Source organism: Lithobates pipiens, unplaced genomic scaffold, assembly GCF_037356315.1.
Source record: "Lithobates pipiens isolate NorthernLeopardFrog02 unplaced genomic scaffold, aLitPip1_a1.2 Scaffold_23, whole genome shotgun sequence".
NCBI lineage: Eukaryota > Metazoa > Chordata > Amphibia > Anura > Ranidae > Lithobates > Lithobates pipiens.
In genome coordinates this window covers 277,086,762-277,110,748 of record NW_027507785.1, presented here as the reverse complement: position 1 = coordinate 277,110,748, position 23,987 = coordinate 277,086,762, and the positions used below count along the sequence as shown (strand labels likewise).

At 43.5% G+C, this 23,987-nt stretch overlaps 1 protein-coding gene across 4 annotated transcripts in view; it reads right to left on the bottom strand.

Annotated features, from left to right (window-relative positions):
• Window positions 1-4,215: 4,215 nt before the first annotated feature.
• The window catches only part of SSBP3 (single stranded DNA binding protein 3), a 109,974-nt gene continuing 90,202 nt past the window's right edge, over window positions 4,216-23,987 (bottom strand). The window contains exons 6-18 of one of the 4 annotated variants that reach the window (XM_077453274.1): window positions 23,819-23,899; window positions 22,457-22,516; window positions 22,261-22,324; window positions 22,104-22,180; window positions 19,157-19,212; window positions 19,017-19,065; window positions 16,913-16,948; window positions 15,173-15,227; window positions 13,463-13,533; window positions 13,220-13,298; window positions 13,059-13,087; window positions 10,674-10,775; window positions 4,216-5,546 (exon numbers count right to left, since the gene is read on the bottom strand). In XM_077453274.1, the coding sequence (XP_077309400.1) occupies window positions 5,517-5,546; window positions 10,674-10,775; window positions 13,059-13,087; window positions 13,220-13,298; window positions 13,463-13,533; window positions 15,173-15,227; window positions 16,913-16,948; window positions 19,017-19,065; window positions 19,157-19,212; window positions 22,104-22,180; window positions 22,261-22,324; window positions 22,457-22,516; window positions 23,819-23,899 (789 nt within the window). In that variant the 3' untranslated portion in view covers window positions 4,216-5,516. Of the gene's footprint in view, window positions 5,547-10,673; window positions 10,776-13,058; window positions 13,088-13,219; window positions 13,299-13,462; window positions 13,534-15,172; window positions 15,228-16,912; window positions 16,949-19,016; window positions 19,066-19,156; window positions 19,237-22,103; window positions 22,181-22,260; window positions 22,325-22,456; window positions 22,517-23,818; window positions 23,900-23,987 lie in introns of all 4 variants that reach the window. The other 3 variants (XM_077453276.1, XM_077453273.1, XM_077453272.1) reach the window with 3 other exon arrangements.

The following is a 23,987-nucleotide window of genomic DNA, read 5'->3' as shown; positions in this document are numbered from 1 at the left end:
ACGGACCATCAGAGTACCCAAGCACCTGTCACGGACCATCAGAGTACCCAAGCACCTGTCACGGACCATCAAAGTATCTGAGTACCTGACATGGCCCATAAGAGTACCCGAGCACCTGTCACGGACCATCAGAGTATCTGAGTACCTGATATGGCCCATAAGAGTACCTGAGTACCAGTCTAGGGGAACTGCAACCTAAGAGGCATAGCAGACAAACTGCAGTGCCTAGACCAACAGGTCCGCCAATGCAGCAAAAGGCAGGGAGATTCTGCTCCCTCTCTAGATGTTAGCTGGATCTTTAGACGCCAGAGATTCCTCTACTGGAATCATGGTTTCCTTGAGCAGCCTAGAGATATGGGGGGGGGGGGTCTACTACTGGTGGAACAGTCCACTTCTGAAGGAGGGACTCCTTAAGGAGTTACCTACCGCTCAGCAAGGGATTTCGGAAGCACAAAGGGCACTTTGGACACTCCCAGTCTTCATGGACAAATTTGGCAGAATAAGAGGGAGAAGGGAATGCTTTCGCCAAGCAAGGGGAACCAGTCTGCCACCGCTGCATTCCCCATCTTGAAAGGTTCCCGCACAGATGTAATAAGTGTGACAACACTGCAGTTTGAGGAATCATTCTCACTCTGACAGGATAGGATCATTCCAGACAAGAGGAGGTAGGGGAGGGAAAAACTCAGGGGGGGGCAGGGGGTGGCACCAACTAAGAACCCCACTGAACGAGGCCCACACAGGGGGCCCAGGAGCACCCACACCGGGCCCACCTAAAAACCCCCAAAACGAAATTGCCCTCAGAGCCCCCCCTCTGGTAGGGGGGCAGCCGTGAAGGCTAGCAGGCAGCAAAAGCTGCAGCCTAAATTTTCAGCTGCCTGCCGCGTGTGCAGCCTGCGGGGGGGGGACTGGACCGATCCAAGCGGCTGAACGGAGGGCAGACACCCAAAAATGGAAAGCGGCGGCCTCCGCCACCACCCCGCCCAGCAGGCCACAAATCCACAGCCTAAATTACGTGAGGGGCCCCCGATCACGGATGTCCAGTCATCCACCTCCCAGGCCCAACCACTGCAGCAGATGGGCCCAAGAGCTACCCCCTAGTAGCAACCCTGAGAATGGGGGGGGGGGGGGGGGGCAGTGTGTCCCAAAAGTGCCTAGGCCAGAAGCCAGGGCCTCACCCGCGGGAAGGGAGGGGTAGAGAAACCCAGAGGGAGCAACCACCCCAGGTAGTACCCCCACACCATGTCCAGAAGGAGAGGAGGAGGCTCCGTGCTTACCTATCCAGCAGAGGTTGGAGGTAATGCTCCCAGAGAGATCCCCTTGCCACGAAGTGGCGGGGGCGGTCAGCCATGAGGAATGATGCGACTCAGGCCGAGATCCAGTCGTATGCGACCTCACGAGACATTCAACTCGCAGGGCCAACCCCTATCCAGTGGAGATATGTCGTGGCTGACCTAGCGTGTAGCTGCGGTCTGCACGAGCTCGCTGGATCTTAGTGTCCAGCAGTTGATTGTAGATCTCACCAGAGAAAAAGACAGGAAAAAAGAAAACAAAAAAAAAATTCCTAGGACTAGAGATCCCAGCAGGGAACTAGGTCCTTACTCCCGACTAGGCAGAACAAAAAAAAAAAATAAAAAAAAAAATTGAAGGCCTATAGCAGAGAGGGGGGTGTATACCATCTAGGACTGCCCATAGGCGTAGCCAAGTCTTTCTGCCTAGTGTCCTACTCCTGTAGGGGGCAGTATAACCCTATGGTTCTGAAAAATGGAGTGCTGTGTCTGTCAATGAGCGAAAGAGAATTCTTTTTTTTTTTTTTTTTTTTTTTTTTACTTGTCGCTCTTTTTTGTTTATAGCGCAAAAAAATAAAAACCGCAGAGGTGATCAAATGCAACCAAAAGAAAGCTCTATTTATGGGGGAAAAATGGGTACAGTGTTGCATGACCACACAATTCAAAATGTTACAGCGCTGAAAATTAGGCAGGCAGGAAGGGGGTTAAAATGCCCGGTTTTGAAGTGGTTAAAGACACAGGATCAATTTTTTTTTTTTTTTTAGGGTAACAAACACTTTAAGGTCTGGAGACTGGCTAGCCCACTCCAGACCTTCTTGAGCCACTCCTTTGCTGTCTTGGCGGTATGTTTTGGGTCATTGTCCCGCTGGAAGACCCATATACGACCATTTTAAGTTTTCAGGCTGAGGGAAGGTTCTCATCCAAGATTTTACAATAAACGGCCCCATCCATTGGCCCCTCAATGCGGCAAAGTCAGCCTTGTACCTTTAGCAGAGAAACAGCCCCAAAGCATCATGTTTTCACCCCCCACGCTTGACTATAGAGATGGGGTTCTTAGGGTCATAGTCAGCATTTTTCTTACTCCAAAACACAGTGTCGCATTAATGTCAAAAATTTGGTCTCATCTGACCACAGTACTTTCTCCCAATCATTCTCTGAATCATTTAGATGTTCACTGGCATGACTGTAGGTGCCTTCTTGAGGAGGGGGGACTCAGTGGAGGAAGAAAAATGCTGACTATGACCGTGAGAACACGATCCCTACATCCAAGCATGGATATGGAAACATTTTGGGGCTGTTTCTCTACTAAAGGTACAGACCGACGTTGCTGCATTGAGGGGCCAATGGATTGTAAAATCTTGGATGAGAACCCTCAGCCAGAACACTTTAGATGGGTCGTGGTCACTTCAGCCGTCCTGGATGCCAGGCCGCCTGCCCCACCTCTCCTGGCCCTGGGACAGCCCTGTCAGCGTAAAGTTAAGACAAAATCATTGCCAGACCCTTTTTATGGATCAGGGGTCTCAAACTGGCGGCCCTCCAGCTGTTGTAAAACTACAAGTCCCATCATGCCTCTGCCTGTGGTAACCATGATTGTAACTGTCAGCCTTGCAATGCCTCATGGAACTTGTAGTTTTGCAACAGCTGGAGGGCCACCAGTTTGAGATCCCCGTTATAGATCCTTCCTACATTGTGTCACTCATTGAAAAACAGTGCCTGCCAATACCTTATTAGCTCCGTTCTTTCTGGCCGCTCTCCTCCGAGTGAAGCTTTAGATTGGAGGAGAGCAGTCACATGACCAGCGATGAAACATCAGAGGAGAGATGTGAACGGCCATGAAAGAATGGAGCTAATAAGGTATTTAGAGGCATCAGTTTACAATGACAGCGACAATGTAGGAAGGATCTATGAAAAGGGGCTGGCAGTGATTTTTTTTTTTTTTTACTTCAGAGTGCACTGGCAGGGCTGTCCAAGGAGAATGGGGGTCTCCTGGGAGTGCAGAGGGGATGTGCAATGTAAAAGGGGCCGTATAATGAAGGAGGCAGCATACTGTGCAGGGGGAGGGGGCAGCGTACTGTGCATTAATATTACTTTATGTACTAAAGTGGTATAAATATTACATTTAAAAAAAGTTCTGACCTACCCTTATTTTGTTTCAAAGTTCTTTATTTAAAAAGTATTTTTTTTCCTGAAACTTCCCTCTTAAAATTAGGGTGAGTGTTATATGCTGATAAACACAGTACTTATTTTACTCGCCAAACTGCAACTTCATTTATAAAATTTTTATCAAAAATTATAGTCCCTTTATTTCTTTGGAAGTGGGCAAACTTACAAAATCTGTAGGGGATCAAATAATTATTTTCCCCACTGCATGTGTGCTGTTATGCCACGTACACACGATCGGAATTATGGTCGGAAAAAGGTCTCATGGTTTTCCCAATGGAATTCAGCTCAAGCTGTCTTGCCTACACACGGTCACACCAAATTCTGGCCGCCAAGAGCGTGGTGATGTACAACATGTTCGACGGGACTAGAAAAAGGAAGTTCACTAGCCAGTAGCCAATAGCGTCCATCTCGTAGTTGAACCTGAGCATGAGTGATTTGCATACACACAATCGGAAGTTTTTCCGTCTGGAAAATTAAGAACACGCTCTCAAAATTTTTCCTGGTGGGAATTCGGCCAGCTAAATTCCGATGGAGCACACAAATGGTCGCATTTTCCAATGAAAAGCTCTCATCTGTCTCTTGCTGGCCAAAATTCCGATTGTGTGTACGTGACGTTATGCGTTTTGTAGCTTTAAAAACCTTTCAATAGAACAATTGGGGAAAAAAATACCACCAAAAGAACGCAAATAGCAATTGCCATTTCATATGCATCTCCGATGTATATGCTTTTAAAATGGATAAAAACACAGGAAATAAAACCACGATATTTGTTTGAATTTATTAAATTTATTACAGCATGGAGGCGGAAAAAATTACCATATCATTCCAAGCTGTCCCATAGCAAGAGACAATAATTTAACTATCCCTTTTCGAATACACAAGGAATTTCTCTTTTAACAATGTCCTGAGAGGAGCTGCTATTGTTCCTTCCTTCCAGTCACTCCTGACAAATAAAAAAGGACAATAAAGAGAAAAAAAAAAAAAGAAAAAAAAAAAGGAACACCTGACAATATGATCAGAAACTCCAACATCCTACACAAACTGTCCCTTTTACTGAGCGAATGACCAGCGAAGTCAAGTGTAGGTGCTTTCCAAGTTGCCAATGTTCACTTACTCAGAAAAATAAAAATAAAATACAGTGTTGTGTTATCAGCTGAAGTTGTTCTGGGCCAACAATGGTGTGACAACAAACAGACCAGGCAGTTGTATCTGTAAGGTTGGTGGCAGCTGTGCAGTAGGAGTGTACACGGGAGGGTCTTTGTTTGGTGGCGCCAGAAGCTCCGAAGCACACTGAGCCGCCACACAAATGAGTATTTCCTTCCGTCCAGAGTCTGCAACCAGTTCATAAAAATGCAGCAAGTTGCAGGCCGCATAGTCCTATAAAATCCCTTTGTGCACCGAATGTGTCCTCTTGGTTCTGGGAGCTTGTGGTAATTTCTCTTGCAGAGGTAAAAAGAAAAAAAAAAAAATCATACATAGTCTTAGGTGTTTAAACAGGAGATCAAGTGTTTGTATGAGGTAAAGAGGTGCAGTTCTGACCGCTTCTGCACGGTGGGAAAATAAAAATAATAAAATATTTCCAGAGGTCCGGGTCTGCACTAAAATCTCTTTGGAGGGAAGTGGGCAACTGAAAACCTCAGTCCATTCAAAAAATAAAAAATAAAGCTAAAAACTAAAGACACATGAATTTTCCTATTTGAGCTATTCTCCTTGAATATCACGTCACAGACATAGAACAATGGGGGGTGGGGGGGGAATATAAAAAGTACACAGCAATCATATTCATAACTTGAAATTTCCTTCTCTTGCAAATTAAAAAAAAAAAAAAAAAAAAATGAAAAAAATAAAATAAAAGAAGTTTTTATGTACAGATATAAATCCTTTGAGAAGGATTTTCTTGTCTTGACAGTTTTTGAACTGTTTGATGGAATAAAAAGTTTTGGCTTTTTATTGCATGAAACCAAACTGAAGGAGCTGTTTGATCCTCTTCTGCAACTCCAGACAACGGTCTCCGGCAATCTCAGTAATCTTCCAAAGTAGCAGCTGAGTGAAGAGTTGTCTCTGGTGTCACACGCTCATAGTCATGCTGGGAGAGTACTATGAAAAGGAGACAGGGGGATTAGACATTGCAAATATGGATGCAGCAGCTAACAAAATATCTGAAGCGAAGGTAAAAGTTGTGTCTACAACAATTAGATGGTTTCATTTCCTCAACTTATGGAAGGCGATGCTCAATTGGTTACTATAAGCAATTGCTTCACTTTCAATACATTAGTCCATGTGAATCTGAATTCACAACACAGTCATCATAGATGTGCGCAAGGGGTGTACCAGGTGTGCCTGGGCACACCCTAATCACCTTGTGCAGCACCGATTTGCTGCCCAGGCCCCGTGTTGAATAAAATATGACCAAAACTAAAAACTTAGATGACTAAAACTAAAATGGCATTTTAGTCAAAAGACTAACAAAACCTAAATTAAAATTTGATGTCAAAATGAACCCTGATCACGATGCCCATCAACTCTAAAAAAATAAAAAAAATATAATCCCAATGAAGACTCCTGCCATTTGCCAGCTCAGAAACGAAGGGGCGTGGCCACCCGGCAATGTCACCAGGTGACCCTGCCCCCTTGTGATGGGCATGCTGGCAAAGCACTACCCCCCCCCCCCCACCCACCCATTTTAAGTGCATGGTTGATTTCCTCCCTGGCCTGCCAGGCTGCATGCTCAAATAAGGGTCGGGGGGGGATCAAGAATTTAGTTCATAGTCAGATGGTTGCCAAGTCGGTTGTAGACCAGTCTTTCAAAAGAAGGAGGAAGGAAGGAAGGGAGGGAGGAAGGAAGTAAGGGAGGGAGGGAGGGAGGAAGGAAGGACGGGAGGAAGGAAGGAAGGGGTTGGTGGGGTCCAGTGAGGGCTTTTTAAGGATAGGGGTGACTAGTGCATGTTTTAGAGAGCTGGGGAAGATGCCAGAAGAGCGGAAGAAATTGAAAATGTGAGTTAGAGTGTACAATAGAGTCAGAGGGTGAGCGTAGCATTCTGAGACTTCTAGTGTCATCTGTTTGCGAGGGTTGTAGCAGTCAGGCCTAATTCTTCATGTAGTTGGGGGGGGGGGGAGCTTGACTAGGGAGGATGACAGTGAGCTGTTGTAGATAAAAGTGGCTAGGTTGGGGCAGGACAGGGGTAAGATTGTCAGAGGTTGTCAGTAGCAAAGTAGAGAAGTAAAGGGTTTAGGTGGCAAAAGGTTTCTACGGGTAACTGTTAGGCGGTTGGGGGGAAAGGAAGTCGAAGACCTGGAGAGTGAAACTAAAAGTTGTGATCAGAGAGTGGGAGAGGATGCACATATAGGAAAAGACAAGGTCAAGGGTGTTGCCATTGCAGTAAGTAGGATCCTGTATACATTGCTTCAGGTCAAGAGATGAGGTTAGACTGAGAAGTTTAGACATAGTAGTAGTGTTAACAGGGATGTTGAAGTCACCAAGAATGATAGTGGGGATTTCAGAAGAGAAAAAGTAGGGTAGCCAGGCAGAGAAGTCATCCAGGAAGGTTGATACCGGTCCAGTGGGCTGGTAGATGACAGCAATTCTTAAAGAAAATAAATGTATACAATGTGTCTCAAAAGAGGAGATTATCCGGGGGAGGTGGGTGAAGTACTGGATTGATGCTGCATGGGGCTAGAAGGATTCCCACTCCACCTCTCTTCCATCCATTTGGTCTGGGGGAGCGAGTCCAGAGAAGGCCACCATTGGAGAGAAGCAGGAGAAGTCAGGTTTCGGTGATGGCAAGTAGGTTAAAGGAATTTGTGATCAAGAGGTCATGGAGGACGGTGAGTTTGTTACAGACAGAGCAGGCATCCCAGAGAGCACAAGAGAAGGAAAGGCTGGTTTTGAGAAGAAGAGGAAAAGAGACTAAGTTCTGAGGGTTCCAACTGCTGCCAGTGGAGGCTGCAGGGAGATGGAAGCATCAGGAAGAGACAGCTGATGGAGGCACATGGTTTGGGGATGTGCTTCCAGAGGTTAGGAAGGTAATGTGGGAATGTGATTTAGATGAACTGACAGTCCAGGAGGTTTTATCAGTATATGGATGTAAAATAAGCAAGAGTTGGTTGGAGCAGTAATAGGGAGAGGACAGAAAGCAGTGGGATATATATAAGTTGTGGGGTGGAAAAGGGTGAAGAGTTTGAGCAGGGAGGACAACTGTCAGAAAGCACAGGTTACAGAGTGGAAGGAGAGCTGAATGGAGAGACAGGGTCACCTGCAACCCGTTAGGTGCTTTCCAGTGCTGTTTGCAATGTATGTTCGCTTCATGCAATCACTGAAGTGCAGAGCTTGAAGTGCATATCACTTGTATAAAGAATAACTGAGAAAGAAGCCTTGAGGAAAGAAGCCCACCAACGTGCTGACCCCTTAAGGGTGTTCTAAATGTATACTGTTATAAGGGTCGAGGTGGAAGATCGTTAATCACAAGTAAATATAAGGATGCCCAACAATCAAAGCGGACTTTTCACTTCTAAAGTCAGACTAGCAAGGGGCTAGAGGAAAAGACAGGATCAGCACATAAACTTAGGCAAGATAGTCCAGAGCAACAAAAAACATCATGATAATGCACACAGGGCAACAGATAGAGAAGGCAACATACCAAAAGCATATACGCATAAATAGCAAGCAGATCCTAGTTTTATTGTTTGTTTAAAAACGTTTTTTATTATGGATAAGGTCATAGTACAAGATAACAGTGGTAGAAGATGTACAAGTGAGTAATTTTGATTATCCTAGTTTCATTTAAAGGTGGAAGATGCGGTCAAGATGATAGACAGAAATAGCAACCAGATCCCAGTTTCAGCCCAGGTCCACACTGCAGCGCTTTGACATACGATTTGACACGTCAAATCAGCAGCAATTGCCATCAATGGCACCGTCCTAATCGGTGTGACGCTGTACCGATTTCAAAATGCAGTTTCTGTACTACTTTTTCTGATTTCAGGCTGCGATTCACATTCACATCTGTGCAGAAATCTGCACAGAGGTCTTTGAAATCGTGGCAGAAAACAGGACTGACATGCGGGAGTAAATTCGTGCAAGTTCAGCTGAACTCGCACAGCTTCCTTCCCGCAGCTTAGTGTGAACCTGGGCTCATAGATAGGTCTACTTTGAATAATTTCTAGATTGTTAACCTTTGTATAAGCCTCATTATTAGTCGGTATGGGCATACTCATGGCCTTTTTGTTATTCAAGATAGACAATTTGTCTTGTTGCGTATGGCTTAAACATAATAATGGATATAATATAATGTTCGTACAGCCTTCACATGCTGCTACGTTACTCAGAGTTTCAAGTACCCTTTGTTAGATGTTACATCAGTAAATGGCTGAATAGAGCTTTCTATAGGCTAGGTGGCTGCCTTATAATTTTGTATGATGTATCATTGTGCAGCTGTATTTACAGCTTACAGTTTTTTTTCTTTCTTCTTTTCTATTTTGTTTTCTGGTATGTCTTTGCTCTTTGTGCGTTGTGTCTTGTTAACAAAATGTATGTCTACAAAAAAATAAAAAACAAAAATAAAAAAAAAAACAAAAAAAATAAAAAAAATAAATAGGTCTACTTTGTAAAAACAAAGGTGTATAGACTGTTCATTGAGAAAGGGAATTTTCACTTTGCATGGATTTTTAATCTTGCCTAATGAATAAGGCGTAGCTCTGCTGACTTCAATCCAATCATGTGCAAGCAAAAACCTTTCCCCACTCCTTTTCTTGCACAGGATTTTGCAAAATGAATTTTCACCACATTCTACTCCTTTAGAGAAACAACCAAATTCTGCGCCTTCAGGGAAGTGCAAAAAAATTCCCTACATTTCCCCCTAGATATGGCATAGCATATACTACGTACTTACATTTGACTGATCTAGATCAAAGATTGGCCCTGAGGTGGGCCAAGTCATTGTCTCCCCTGATCTCAGCTAGCAGCGCACACTGGCTTAATTCTGTCAGTGAAAAATTTATGTAACATCTTCAGTACACCAAAGCCAGTGCATACTGCTGCTTGTGTATTGGACACCAATGGTGTTACATTCTGCCTCAAAGTCAGCCAACATAAAAGTTTGTAAGCGCAGCCCCCACCCATGGCATAAGGGAAAACGGCACGTTTCTCAGGGCCCCCCCGAAGATAAAAGCAGTGGAATAGCTTTATCAAAACTATTAAAGAAAAAAAAATAATTCAAAAGTGCAGGCACAGACGTAGTGTCAGCCAGCATCCACTTTACAAATAGGTCCTTTGCAAGTGGGAGTTGTTTAAGCCTGGTTCACACCTATGCATTTTTTTTAGTGTGTTTTCAGTTTTGCAGACACGCACACACTACAGTCCATTTACACGTTTTCCTCTGGGTCACAGTCACATCTGTGCATTTTATGGAAAGGGCCAGGGACCAACAGGCTGTGTTTTTGGTTCCATAGACCTTCAATGGATCAAAAACGTGCATTGAAAAACACAAAATGCACCTGGAATATGCAACCTGCATAGGTGTGAACCAGGCCTTAAGCAATTAAAACACAGGATCACAAAAATTCAGCAAGGATGGCTCAATATCCTGATGGTGATGGAGGTACCATTTTCAGGACTCTTCCATTCACTACTTGAGCTAGTCACCGATCCAAAACAACATTAGTAACCTTTACACTTTATTGGCAGTATGTTTGCTATGGATCATCGACTCAAATACCCATACAAAGAGTCTGGCATCACTAGCACTCTAAAACACAAACTATGGCAGCTCAGATATATTTTCTCTGGTTTTGCTCAAATTTAGCAATTTCTCATGGATCGCACACTTGCAGAAGCATACAGATAGCGATGGGTAGGCTGTACCAGATTTCTTTTCAAAAAGGTTATGAAACCGAGACCTCCACCAGTGTATGACTTGACAGTTTTCAATTAATGTGCATCTAAAGCCAAAGCTTTTATTTATTCATTTTTTTGCCCTTTTGGATAGAGTAGCGAGAGGTTCAAACCTCTGGAAGATATCCCTCTATGCCCACTCTGGTGACCTCTGCTGGCAAAGGGGGAAGGATGCACACTCGTACTGTTGACAGATCATTCCCAATACAGCCCAACCACCTTTTTCACATTTTTACTAATAAGGTTTTAAAACAGAAAGAACTACATTTTATTAAATTAGAACTCTTCATACAAAGCCTTTTGCTAGAGAACAGTTATGTCAGCAGAACACTCACATTGTCATTCTGGAAGGAATGAAGGAAGTTTCCTCCTAACTCTCCATCATCTCGAGGTGTGCCTGGAGGGTTGCTAATGCCACTTATGTTGTTTGGGGAATTCTGCAAAACAAAAAAAATATTTTCAATACAACATGACCAGTTATTTCGATTTGAAAGATGTTTAGCTCTGTGATACTCCACTGCACCATATGATGGCTGGGAGGGCTGCATCTAGACTAATGCCCCGTACACACCATAAGAAAAAAAAAAAAAAAAAAAAAAAAAAAAAAAAAAATCGGGCAAACATTTTCCTCCAAGGAAAGATCGTACGATTTTATAATAGTGTGTACACAACTTTTGAAAGCCGATTCCAAAAGAACAAACACCAAAATGTTCTCGTACGAGAACAGAACGAGGTTTGTTTAATGTGTACCGTTTTCATACAAGCAATATCAGATATAAAAGACTGCATATGATCAGAAGCAACAGGTAACAAAACAAAAAAGCCTTATGAGAATTTTTGTACATTTCTATCCTCTTTTCCAACTTTCTTTGAAACATCGGGGAAAACCATTAGTCTACTTTAACACTGAGGGGCTTCACAGGCACTAGAACGCTAAAGATACGCCTGCAAGAGTCTCTCCTCTCACTCCAGTGTGAAAGCCCGAGGGCTTTTAGACTGAAGCGGTGCGCTGGCAGGACGGTAAAAAAATAAATAAAAAAAAAAAAAGTCCCACAAGCAACATCTTTACAATGCTGTAAGAGTGGTGTATACACTGCTCCTAAAGTGCCCCTGCCCACTGAAATCAATGGGCAGTGCAGAACCAAAGCGGTGCTTTGCGGGCGGTTTTAACACTTTTTCAGCCGCTAGCGGGTGTTAAAAGCGCCCGCTTGCGGCCTAAAACCTTGGCAAAAATTATGGTAAAGCGCCGCTAAAAATAGTGGCGATTTACTGCCGACGCCCCAGTGAGAAAGAAGCCTCAAGGAAAGCGATTGTTTGCCCGATTCTCTCAGTGTGTATGGGGCCTTACAGGGGTTGAACTGGAGAGTGCAAAATTTGGTTCAGCTGTGTATGGTAGCCAATCAGCTTCTAATTTCAGCTTGTTAAATTAGGCTTTGACCAAAAAAAGAACCCTGGAAGGCGATTGATCTACATGCACAGCTCCACCAGATTTTGCACTCTCCAGTTTTAGCAAATCGACCCCACTGTTCCTTGTCGAGGCACCACTCACCATTATGTCTGCAACCGACCTCACCCTCAATGTACTGTGATCACCAAGTGTCTGAAACCTCCCCACCACTGTGCCTTTACTCTGCCAACCCCGTGCAATTGTTCCCCTCTTATCCTCCTCCTCCTGCATCAACACCAGCATCCGTTCTTATTGGGAGAATCCCTTAGAGATATGAAACAGGCAACTCATCCTACTGGCATCTTCCCAGAAAACAAAGACTGCAGATGGTTTAAAAGAAAAAAAAAAAAATAGACCAAGATAAATCACTTTGCATTATTTCCACCACCTGACTTATTATCTGTGCAATTCAATAAAAACTAAGTGAAATGTTTATAGAGAGAAAAAATAAAAATCATACTAATAGAGATATATTATAGAGAGATGGAGATAGATATCGATCGCTCACTGATCATCTTCTGGTGAAGCCATTATTTTGTTGATTTGGGCCGCTGTCAAACGGCCCAAATTAGCAGAGGCCTGAAGACTTCAATTTGTTTTTAATCGAATTGCACAGGTCACAATAAGTTGAAAAAAATTCTGATTTGGTTTATCTTGGTCTGATTTTGTTACATCGCGAAAACCTGGCATTTTAAACAGGGGTGTGTAGACTTTTTATATCCACTGTATTCCATGTCACTACATGGCGATCCAATGACCAGAACATGTACATATCAGACAACATGTATCGAAGTAGAAAGACAAGACCCCCGCCCCCTCCCCCCCACAGGTATTTGCTCCCACCTCTGGCGAAAGAGCGACGCAGATTATGAACTACGCCATGTCCAGCCCCTCCTCCGCCCGCAGTCAGAGACACACAGGACCCAGAAGACAGCAGGGACCACTCAGAACGTGCAGTGCGAATCGTGCCTGCACAGTAGGGAACCAGGCTGTGAAGCTGCAAGGCTTCACTTCCAGATTCCCTTACCGAAGATGCCAGCGACTCCACCTGGACCTGAGGGACAAGTCGGCTTCCGATGAGGACATTGTGGTTGCCCTGGACAGGCAAGTTACCTTATTTTAAAAGTGAGCATCTGCAGTATTTGTATCTGCTGACTTTATTTTCTTCCCCCCCCCCCCCCCCCCAACTGAACTCAGCTTTAATCAGACACTAATAAAAGTTTTGCATTTGATAGTATACAAAAATATAAAATAAAAAAATGCAGCTCCTCACCTTAGGAAGTCCGTCCATGTCTCCAGACCCTTCAGAGAAACCAAAAAAAAATATAATCAGTATCATAAGTCACAGATCATGTCATTCATGTTGTAAACCAAACTAGAATTGAAAAATGTAAACATAAATGTGATAATAAATGACTCCGGTAGGTCACTTACCTAATGACCCGTTCATATGATGAGGTTCCATTCCACCCATTCCTCCCATAGGCCCATCAGAACCGGGTCCCATTGGGAACTAAAAGTAAAAAACACACAAACATTACCTCTCTCTCCAATTTCATGAGCTGCCCAATGACAACGTTACCCCTGGATTGCCAATGCCGGGATATGTACATCAGGAACAATGACCCCAACATGGCCACACACTGGACCCCCCCAGGAATTAGTCTATGCACTCACATTTGACCGGTTCCCTGTGGGTGGTCCTGGATTCATCATTGTGTAAATGTTGTCACTTGAATTTGTCGACTCTGTAAAAATATGAAAGAGCATCAGTGACTGCATGAAAGCCGAAACGTTCATATTTCAAGGCACTGATCAATTGCAAACAATGCTACACTTGTGACAGCTGAAAAAAGGCAGAAGATTCTCGTACAGGATACAAAAATCTATAAGGCCTGATTCACATCTGTATGGGGTGCTTTAGACGCGTTCCTATTGACTTTTATATAAAGTGCGTTTTGATGAAAGTAAGCAGGATTGTTTTCTTTTAACACATCACACCAAAAGCACGTGTGACCAGGTCATCGAAAAAGAACATTCCTTTCACTGCATGTGTATCACACGCCAGGATCCCCAACATGTTAGTCAAATCAGCACAAGCAATACTATTACTGTTAATCATCACTTGTTGTTATCAACTCAGACAATAGCACCGTCGTGTTTCTAGTCAATGCTGTTTTACCCCTATATAGGTTAACCGAAGACAATAGAGGGTGACCCCAAAAATGTCAAAGTCTGGCCCCCCTGGCTTGCACATACTAACAGTTCTTTTGGACACCTAATGTTGGGTAATTTGGGTAAGCCCCCTTCTTGACACTTTGCGTTACTGGATGCTATTCTTTGAGATCTGCCTGACAGCGGCCTTATTAACAGTACCAACTACATCCTGACACTTTGTCCACTCATTAATGGGCATTGTTCCCTGTGATCATGGCTGCTCCTTGCACCTTATCCAGGTTGTCCATCCATATCAACAAAACGAAACACACTCCTGCGTTTAGGTGGAACACCAGACCGGCTATGGAAAAATTCAACACTAGTCTTGCTGCCCTTAAGGGTGTAGGACCCTAGAAGTCAAAGAGAGAAAAAAAAAAAAAAAGAGGGCGCACCGGCCATGTGCATTATCCTTTAAATATGTATTTATTGAAGACATAAAAAAGAAAACTACTCAAACGATCGTATAAAATCTTGCGATAAGACAGTATCTTGCGACAGACTGTCTTATCGCAAGATTTTATACGATCGTTTGTGAGCAGTTTTCTTTTTTATGGATCCCATAAATACATATTTAAAGGATAATGCACAAGGCCGGTGCGCCCTCTTTGTCCATCCATATCCCCTGGCACCCAGTTAAAAAGCCGGAACTGTATTCCTCTGGACATCATGCATTGTTTAACCCTATGTCAGTGTGACGGTTTGTTAGTTGTCATTCTGTAGCACAACCCCCCGTCAGGGGGGAATACATTTTCTATGCAAACCGGTAATAGGGGAAAAAAATTTAAAAATTACATCTCTAGCTATACATCTTTATTTCAATAGCACCATCAACAAGAGTGTAATAGTAGAACCATATGACTAAGCCTGTTGCTTGACTGGCATCTGAAAAGGAAACTCATCGCAAGAAAAACATGGAGGCTGCCACTGCTGCTCACTGTTCCTGATCCAAGCACTTGCTCCAGGTTTAGGATTCATTAACCACTGAAACCAGAGAGTTAGATCAACTGCCAGGTAACTAGCATTTTGAAAAAGAGGCCAGCATCCACTGTATTTCACGTGCAGATGTACTTTATATTGCAAGGATAGACCAGCTATGTTACTGTGAGCGAAAAGGTTACAGTTCATTGTTAGGTGAAAAACAATTTCTAGGTAGCATAAATATACACACACCTGCAGGGCTGGGCATGATCGGTGTTCCTGGAGGTCCTCCACCACCAGGGGGCCCCTGTAAGTAGACAAAATAGATTCTGGTTTGAAAATGTTCCAAAAATTGACCAAAGAATAATTACGTGGCTAAGATTATTAAACACATACAGTCATTGTTGCATCTAGTGTGCTATACAAGCCACATAAAAAGATCTCCAGCAAGATCAGACTAAACATGTCGTTGGCCGAAACATGTAAGCTGTTTTCATCCATTATCACCTCAAAGCAAATAATTCAACACGGATGTTTCGAGTTGCCGGCTTCCTCAGTGTCTGAGGGGGGTGCTGAGGTATGCAGCCAGTGTATGCTCTAGAGACCGAGGATTCTGCAAGGGGAGAAAAGGCCTGTGCAGCAGCAGATAGTTGAGATGGAGTACTGATAGAATGAGCAAACCTGCTCCCCTCAGAAGCTGTGTCTCTGGTAACGCTGAGGCAGTGCTACTGCACCAGCCAGGATCTGCCTTCTGTTCCGCTTCCCTTGCTCAATTGAGAATTTGTTATGCCCCGGGTGAAGTGATTGGTGGGTACAGCTGATCTCCCTATATGTGCTGCTCTGTAGAGGGAGGTCAGTAGCTCCTCAGGGAAGGATGCTGGATGGATCTGCCGATTTCCAATATGGATGTCCAAACACACCCCCAGAGTTTCCGATTGTATTGCCCCCTCCTCCTGGCACCCTAAGGCAGTGACAGTGAGTGGAGCTGTCAAGTCCAACCTCTCAAGTCGGGGGATAGGCGGAGATTATATTCAGAGCTCCGCCCCTTCTGTCAGACAACACTGTATTGACAGTGTTTATATATTGGTGGGCGAGGAGAAAGGTGGCAGGGGCAGGACCAATTGAAACTAATGTATATGTACCAGCTGCGGTGAATAATAAACATGAATTATACACCGCTGCTGGTACACATACAGTAGTTACAATTGGTCCTGCCCTCTGCCACATTCCTCCCCTCCCACCAATGTATAAACGCCAGCTTTTTGTCTAGGCACAGGTGGTTTGACAAAGAGGCGGGGCTCCACATATCAGCCCCGCCCATCCAACATCAGAGCTCCGATTTGACAGCTTCACTCACTTGTGGCCATATACGCCCCCCAATCCCTGCTATGCTGCATAGGTATTCACATTGCTGCATGTCCTGCTAGGGCTAGGCTGTCAGCAATGTGTATAGGCACTGCCCCCGAATCCGGGAACTGCCCCCGGAAATTGGGGACGTCTAGTCACCCTACTATAAATCCCTAGTGATCTTTAATTGTGCGTCCCTAATTTCTGATCTCCTTAAGGAGGAAACCAGGAGCACCTCTGGTGGCAGGAGGAGGAGATCATTAAAAAAGGAGATATCCCATCAGCGTGTTTGGGTTCCAATCCTTCCTGCTAAGGAGTAACAATGACCACAGTAGTGGATGGCCAGGTACGGCAGAGCACCCCGGAAGTGTCAGTCAAGAGTAGACATATCTGATCACCCATCATTCTCGGGAAGACAACATGTACCTACAGACCACTTTAGAACTTCCCATTGAAGACTCAAAAATGGTATTTGCCTGCCAAGTAGACTCGCCAAGTGTGAAGAGGTAAGCTATGCTAGAGAAGGGAGGAGTGGAGGGGAGAGATGAGTCAGTGGGATCAGTTGGTTTACCAACTGCGTGCAACAGCCAAGGAGAAAGGGATTAAGTAAACCAAGTAATAATCCGAACAGTTTATCCAACTTACCACATATGTGCCAGGTGATGACGAAGAGTATGGAATCTGTAAACAAGGTATATGGATTAGATATATGTTATATTAGATATATTCAGAGACATCTACCTACTATCCTATGTCCCCAATACATTGATTATTATGAGAATTTAATGTGTGGGCAAAATTAAAATAACTAAAAAAAAAAAGCAAACGTTTGTTTTGGAGAGGGAGAGAGGGAGAGAGGGAGAGAGGGAGAGAGAGAGGGAGAGAGAGAGAGAGAGATATTACAGCTCCAGGCTTTATTGCTGTCTGTGTCCCGTTAAGGAGATCCACCCTCTCTATTGGTCCTTTTTACCATCATCATTGAAAGTAGAAAAAAAAAAAAATCCCAAATTTTGGGTTGTCCCCCAGAAGTAATAGATGGGAAATCTACCAATGGGGATACTAGTTCTGGTGACCTGGAGGTCCCCAAGAAATTCATTTGCAGGGACCTTGCTTTTCCTGTTTGGCTATGGGACAGGAAGTGAAGGGAAATCTCCACAATGGGAAAGGGATGACGAAAATAAAAAAACTGACAGGGGTTATAACCCTCCTCTACTGCATCCAAATGAAGGGGGAAAAAAAAAAGTTTTGCCCATAGTTCTAAACAAAAAACAAAGCATTCTGTACATTTCATGCATCTTATCCTAACAATGACTGTATAGAGAAAAAAACTCTACATCTTGGCAGAAATTATAATTTCCTTTGCTTGCTGCCTGTGATGGCTGTTATCAGCTAGATGTGCCATCTATTCTCTCTCAACTACAGAACACCTTCCCCCTGTTATGGAGTTAAGAAAAAAAAAAAGGGGGGGGGGGGGGGGTGTGGGGTTTTTCTGTATTACTAGTTTTTTCTGCCCTAGAGTGACAACAAACACTGCTCCTCCAATGTTATAGCACAGCGAATGATCTCTTAACAGATACTTGTATTGCTCCATCAATTTAAGCAGAGGTTTACATCTATATTTTCCAGACACATCAGTCCCTACCCTCCTGGAGCTTACAATCTAAGGTCCCTAAATCACATTTATACATACATATACTAGGGCCAATTTGGACAGGAGCCAATTAAGCTCCCAGCATGTCTTTGCCAGAGTACCCAGAGAAAACCCACACAGTCACAGGGAAAAAAAATGCAAACTCCATGCAGGTAGAGCCGTGGTTGGGACATGTGAAAAATATATAGGAGAATTTGTTACATCTGTGTATCATCTTAGGCTGTTCACTTCACTGGGTATAGGGGAGGGTTTACATCCACTAAGTAACTTCCCTCTGCTAGGATCACCTGTTTAACATGTGTGTGATTGACCTTATATGAGATGAAGACGATTCCTACCCAAGATTGGGGAAAATTCAAGTGTAAGTAATAATTCTGGTAAAAGTCACCTCTTTGCTTCTGCAGTTTAGAGGTTTGTGCTTACTCCGTCTAATGGTAAATCCGAGCCTGCCTCTGTAGGATGGTTTCCTCAGTATCTTGCTACAGCAACATTCCTCGATAACCATGACCTTCACTGCATTGCAGATTTTGGGCATTACAGCAAAATGCAAAGCCTTTAGACTGTTACTAAACCCAGGAACCTGCATTCATTATATCTGTTCTCCCATAATACATGGATATGCAATCAATTTAGTAAATATAAACTGCTAAATAACTTCTCATCAGCAGTATATAGCAGTCTTGTGACTTCTATCAGTGTCTGCTTAAAGCTTGTAGGAGTTTTCATTCTCCCCCGACTGCCCTATGAGGCTGCAGGACCCCTGATCCTCTGTCTGGACAGTGCTGATTGGCCCTGTGCTGATCACATGCACTCTCCCAAGAAAAAAACAAAAACCAAAAGCTTTCTAGCAATACACACCGAACTGAGCATGTTCAGCTTGTCCCCTGGCCTCTGTTCTATCAGGAGATATATTGGGGACTGTGGAAGAAGGGGAGGATCAGAGGAGACCGGATCAAATAGTCTTTTTTTACACAATGCAGAGGATAAACCCCTTAGGTTCCACATTGAGTATAACCAGCATGCTTTTCTGTATATACAGGCTGATTTTACTGTTGTGGGTTTAGTAAAACATTAGGTTTGCTTTAAACTGACACTTACTGAATTTGCATTATTTGGATTTGGCCATGGTCTGCCTGTTCCTGGACCCCTGAAAGACGAGACAAGAAAGTACATTAGAGCAAACTTCCTTAACACAGAAAACCAAAAAACCCAGAATTCCCTTGTGCCAGACTGCTTACATGTTCATGCCGGGACCTAATGAATTGGGTGGAGGCCGCATCCCGCTTCCATAATTCTGCAATGATAACCAAGGGTCAGACTACGGTAACGAGGGATCAACCGGAGAGAGGTGGGAGAGAAGAAAATGAGAGGGTTAGTGGTGCAGACTGAAAAGCCATCTAGTAACAGTACAATTATTGACTAATAATGCAAATGATGAAAAGAGCGGCGGGATCATTATCATAATTAGTCGGAGTCTAATATGATTAACGCTTGCATTGATCCACATTTCAGATGACAGGACACAGAGCATTAACTGCCTGACAGTCAGAATCAGCCATCCTCGCATCCCACAGAGGGATAAAAAACAGTCACCAGATTCGTGTTAGTTTAATTATACAAGTTTCTCCAGACATCTCTTTTGTCAATCAAGGTTAGAACAAAGCCTGCCCTGCTTAAGTAACCGGCTTCTTTCATTCAGTTTTTTCATGACAATGTTATGTCCCTCTTTTCTTTGTTGTCGAGGTGACATAAACTTTTAATATAGACTTTCCAGCGTAGTTTTACATTACCGCATTTTGTATTGGACCTTGTTCACAGACAAGCAAGTTTTCCTTATTATTTTGGCAAACATGCAGTGCATGGTAAATCAACAATAAGGCCTCATTAATGCAGACGTTTCAATCTGTACGACGGCGCTAAGGGTCATCTTCAGCCACCCAGCATACACAAGTGATCTATGCAGGCAGTCTGTTTAAATGGATGGCGGGCAGCTGGCTGTACGGACCTCCATGCGGGTCTAATGCATGGATCAGAATGCAGTCCGTCTTTGACCTTACCCATGAATCTGACCCAGGATGTCCATGGAGGTCTGTGCAGCTAGCCGCCTGCCATTAATTTAAACCGGCTGCCTGCACTCCCCTGCATCCCGCTTAGCTCATATGTATGATTGGAAGTGAACAAGGCCTTAGAAGTGTTTACCAATATGCTATGAATTTAGAAGACCTTCTAAAATGCATCTGAGAGCAGATGTAAAAAAATAAAAATAAAAATCTGTGTGCAGCCAAAATCACAGATTGGCTGCTCAGCTAGTGGTAGCCAAACCAATTATGGGCTCTCCCTCTACAAAGATTCTACCCGTCAAGGTTCTCTGCCAGTGCCAATACCCAGAAGTAACCTGGACCTGCTTTTGTGAAAGAGCCAGTACCCAGGAGGGAGTCCAGAGCTGTACAAAAAACACAAAATGGCTAAACTTTTCATAATTGTAGAAAAAGTATATTCAAAAAATTAAAACTGAAATTATACATATTCTATGTAAATAAAGTAGCACTTTTACATACAACTAGAAGAACTCGTTATCGTTATTAACCAGGTTAGGAGTATAACATCTTGTGTAGAAGCAACAAATGACTGACCGCCTATTCATTAACTTCATGGGTATCCTACAGGTGTAGTAAAAAATAAAAACACACACACGCATGATGAAAGCACCTGGTTGTGAACACACACTGTGCAACTGCGTCACCCTTTGGTTTGCTGGAATTGTGGTCTGCAGTGGTGATCACCACACAATAACACACAAGTCTCCAATTGAGACCTAAGCAGATTTTCACCCATTTGACTGACTTGGCTCTTCTGCATCCAGCCCATTCTCCGCTGCACATATATTAGGTTCTGTAAGTCCCACCCTCATGAGATATAGGACGTACATGTCCCAGGAGGCACTGGGAGCCCCACACGTCACCTCGATCACTAACGGAGGAGAGGGGCTGGCCTAGTAGCATGGCATTGGTATGCTACGTCAAAACCCGAAAGAGTCGGTGCAGCCTGCCAATGACAGATGAACACGGTGGCTGCAGAGAAGAGGATCATAGCAGGACAACACTGGATCCTCTGTTTGGGCGAGTATCTGAAGTGTGGTTATTAACTGTAAGCTCCGATCCAGCATGTCCCGTCAACAAACGCTGGTCAGACTCCTGTACATACTGGCCGGAAATGGGCCAGTTCCTGCTGAACCAGCCAATTTTCAGGCAGTCTGTACTCCGTAGGGGGTCAACTGATTATTGGTGCGGCCGATATTCACTTTTTTTGAAGCATCAATATCGGTCACAAAACTTACCAATACTGCTTCAAGTGGTTGTACCAGGGTGATGCCTGTATCTGCAGGCATCACGCTGGTAATGTTCTTTAAAGCGGATATTACAAGCAGCCAGAGGGGACGTCCCGTCCGACTCTCCCGTCCCACTGGGAGACCCGAGCCACCAGCAAGGACGTCTGCTGACTGGCCAAAGACCCGAACAAAGCCAATGAATGCTTTGTTAGTCTCTTATCTAGTAACCTGGAAACAATGTCATAACATTAGTTCTGGACTACTGGCACGTTAAAGGTGGCAGTCTTAAAAAATAGAAAGTATATAAAAACGCAGATCTTGACGTTTTGAATACTTTCACGTGCAAAAAATAAAAATAAAAAAATCGGTATCGTATCGGCCCTCAAAAAGCTTTATCGGTTCATCCCTAGTACTCGGCTTTAGAACACTAAAGATTTTTAATCAAGTGACTGAGGGATCAGTCTCAGAAAAATGTCCTGTCGCACTGTAAATGAACCATTTAAAGCATTAGTGCTTAACCTTCTCCAAAAACTCTAATGGGTTGACGATTTTGACTGCTCATTAATGAGACTGTTGGCAATATTTCCAATATTAAGACCTGCAGAGTTCATTTAAGGACTAATGTTACAAAAAGAGAACACTCACACGCCCAACAACCCCCTGCAATGGAAAAACTAGCAAATATTACAAAAAAAAAAAAAATAATGACTTGTCCAATCACAACAAAAATAACATGACCAGAAGCACACAAAGAGACCAGCTCTAGCACAAAGGCCCTGCTCACAGGTAAAAAGGGTCATGTTAATCTCCAAAATACAAGAGAAATAAAAAAGGTAAATTAAAGTCTGTATTCTCACCTGAGGTCCAGGACCCATGGGGCCCATCGGTCGGGGGGGATTCATCCTTTGCATGGGTCCTCCCATGCCAGGGTGTCCTTTAGGATAAAAAGACAAGCTAATGAGAAATTCCCGCAAAGTGGAAAAAGAACCAAATGCCAGCTTTGTGACAGGTTACCTTGTCGGGTCGGGTCCATAGAGTTTGGTAATAAGGGCTGTGATCCTGGAACTCCACCTGGTGGCTAAAAACAAAAGCACATGTTCTTGATATTACAATCATAGAAGGCACAACCATGGGTCAAAAAAGTAACCAAAAAAAAAAGCCACATAAGTGTGGAAGGTGTTAAAAATGTATATCCAAAAGGAGAACTTGCCTGATTTCCCATTCTTATGTGCGGCCTGGGTCCTCCACCATATCGAGGAGACATAAAAGGCTATAATATGGAAACAGCATATAATTCAGGATATGTTAACGTATATTACGTTTTAGAGTGAAAATGTACAATTAAAACATACATAAAGCAAAAATTGAATGTAAAGATTGTGACAGTATATCCAATATTTGGAGAGGTGCTTTGAAAAAGGAAGTTATGGACTTGCACAGCACATGCCACGTGCAAACAATGAGGGGTAATTTCCTTTTAACGAAAGGGATAGAACAGGTCCTGGTTGAGGTGAAAGGCAGAAACTCAAACTACCCTAGGCTAGAAGTCATGGGTCTCGACACTACCCTTGTCCTTATGCAATACCAAAAAAAGGTTATTGGCAAGATAAAGCAAACAAATTTGTATGCAATCAGGCAGACCTTTGCACTACAAGGTTTTGGTAAATCTGAAGACAAAAATCTGCAGAAAATCTAATAGTGTATATGGAGGTCTAAAAGCCTGCAGGGTACAAATGCTACATGCATCGTATTATTCTAAAACTGAAAAAAAAATCCCCATACTTGTCTTTGAATGCTACAGCCATCTACTTCAGGCATTAAATAAGCAAGGGATCAACTGCTGCAGTGATAAGATTTCTAACTCGCTCTAGATTTTAAAAAACTTAGAAGACATGGTTAAAACAAAGTAAAGTCACAGCCAAGATTGAGTGCAGAGCAGGACCCCCCTAGCAAGCTTTAAAACACAGCACTTTGAATGTAGAGAAGAAAGAGCTACAGGTAGACAGGTACAACTTATATAAGAAGGATTTGTTTCCCCTCTGTATCACTTGAGGCCTGTTACATCACTGGGTATGTAAGGGTTTACAACCACGTTAACGCATGTGCAGAAACGCACAGCCTTATAGCAACACCAATTAATGTATGTGCAGTAACGCACCGCAACAGTGTGAATCTGCCAACAGAATAATCCACATAATCCCTTCAGCTTTGTAAAGTTAAGCAGAGGGATTTAAACATAATCTGATGCAAGCCACCAGCCCCTGCACTTTCCACATTGTGGATTGCAACCTGGCACTGGAACTATGCCAAAGTAATAAAGACAGCCCAGTTTTTTCTGGTAGGTGGCAATCTCCATTTTCCAAAAGCCTGCCTGTACATCTGATTGTGTACAAAGTCTCACATCCCTTTAAAAGGAAAGCAGAAAGTAAGCAGTCTGCAGTAAGAGGCAGTTTTAGTATGGCAGTTCCAGAATTCCATTTACACCTAAAGAGTTTAGATCATATGTGGACCAAACAGAGGCACTACTGACTCCAGTAATATTTTATGCAAGATCCTAAAATGAGTCACTTACCTGACTGTGAGGACCCATCATGTTGGGGTTGTGAGGTGGTGGCTGTGCATGAGGAGATGGCTGAGATCCTGGGGGACCCTGCTGAAAAGAACAGAAAAATCTTAGTTACTATAAACCAAGGGCATATTTAGCCACGTTCTGTCATACTTCTGGCTACAGAGACTATACA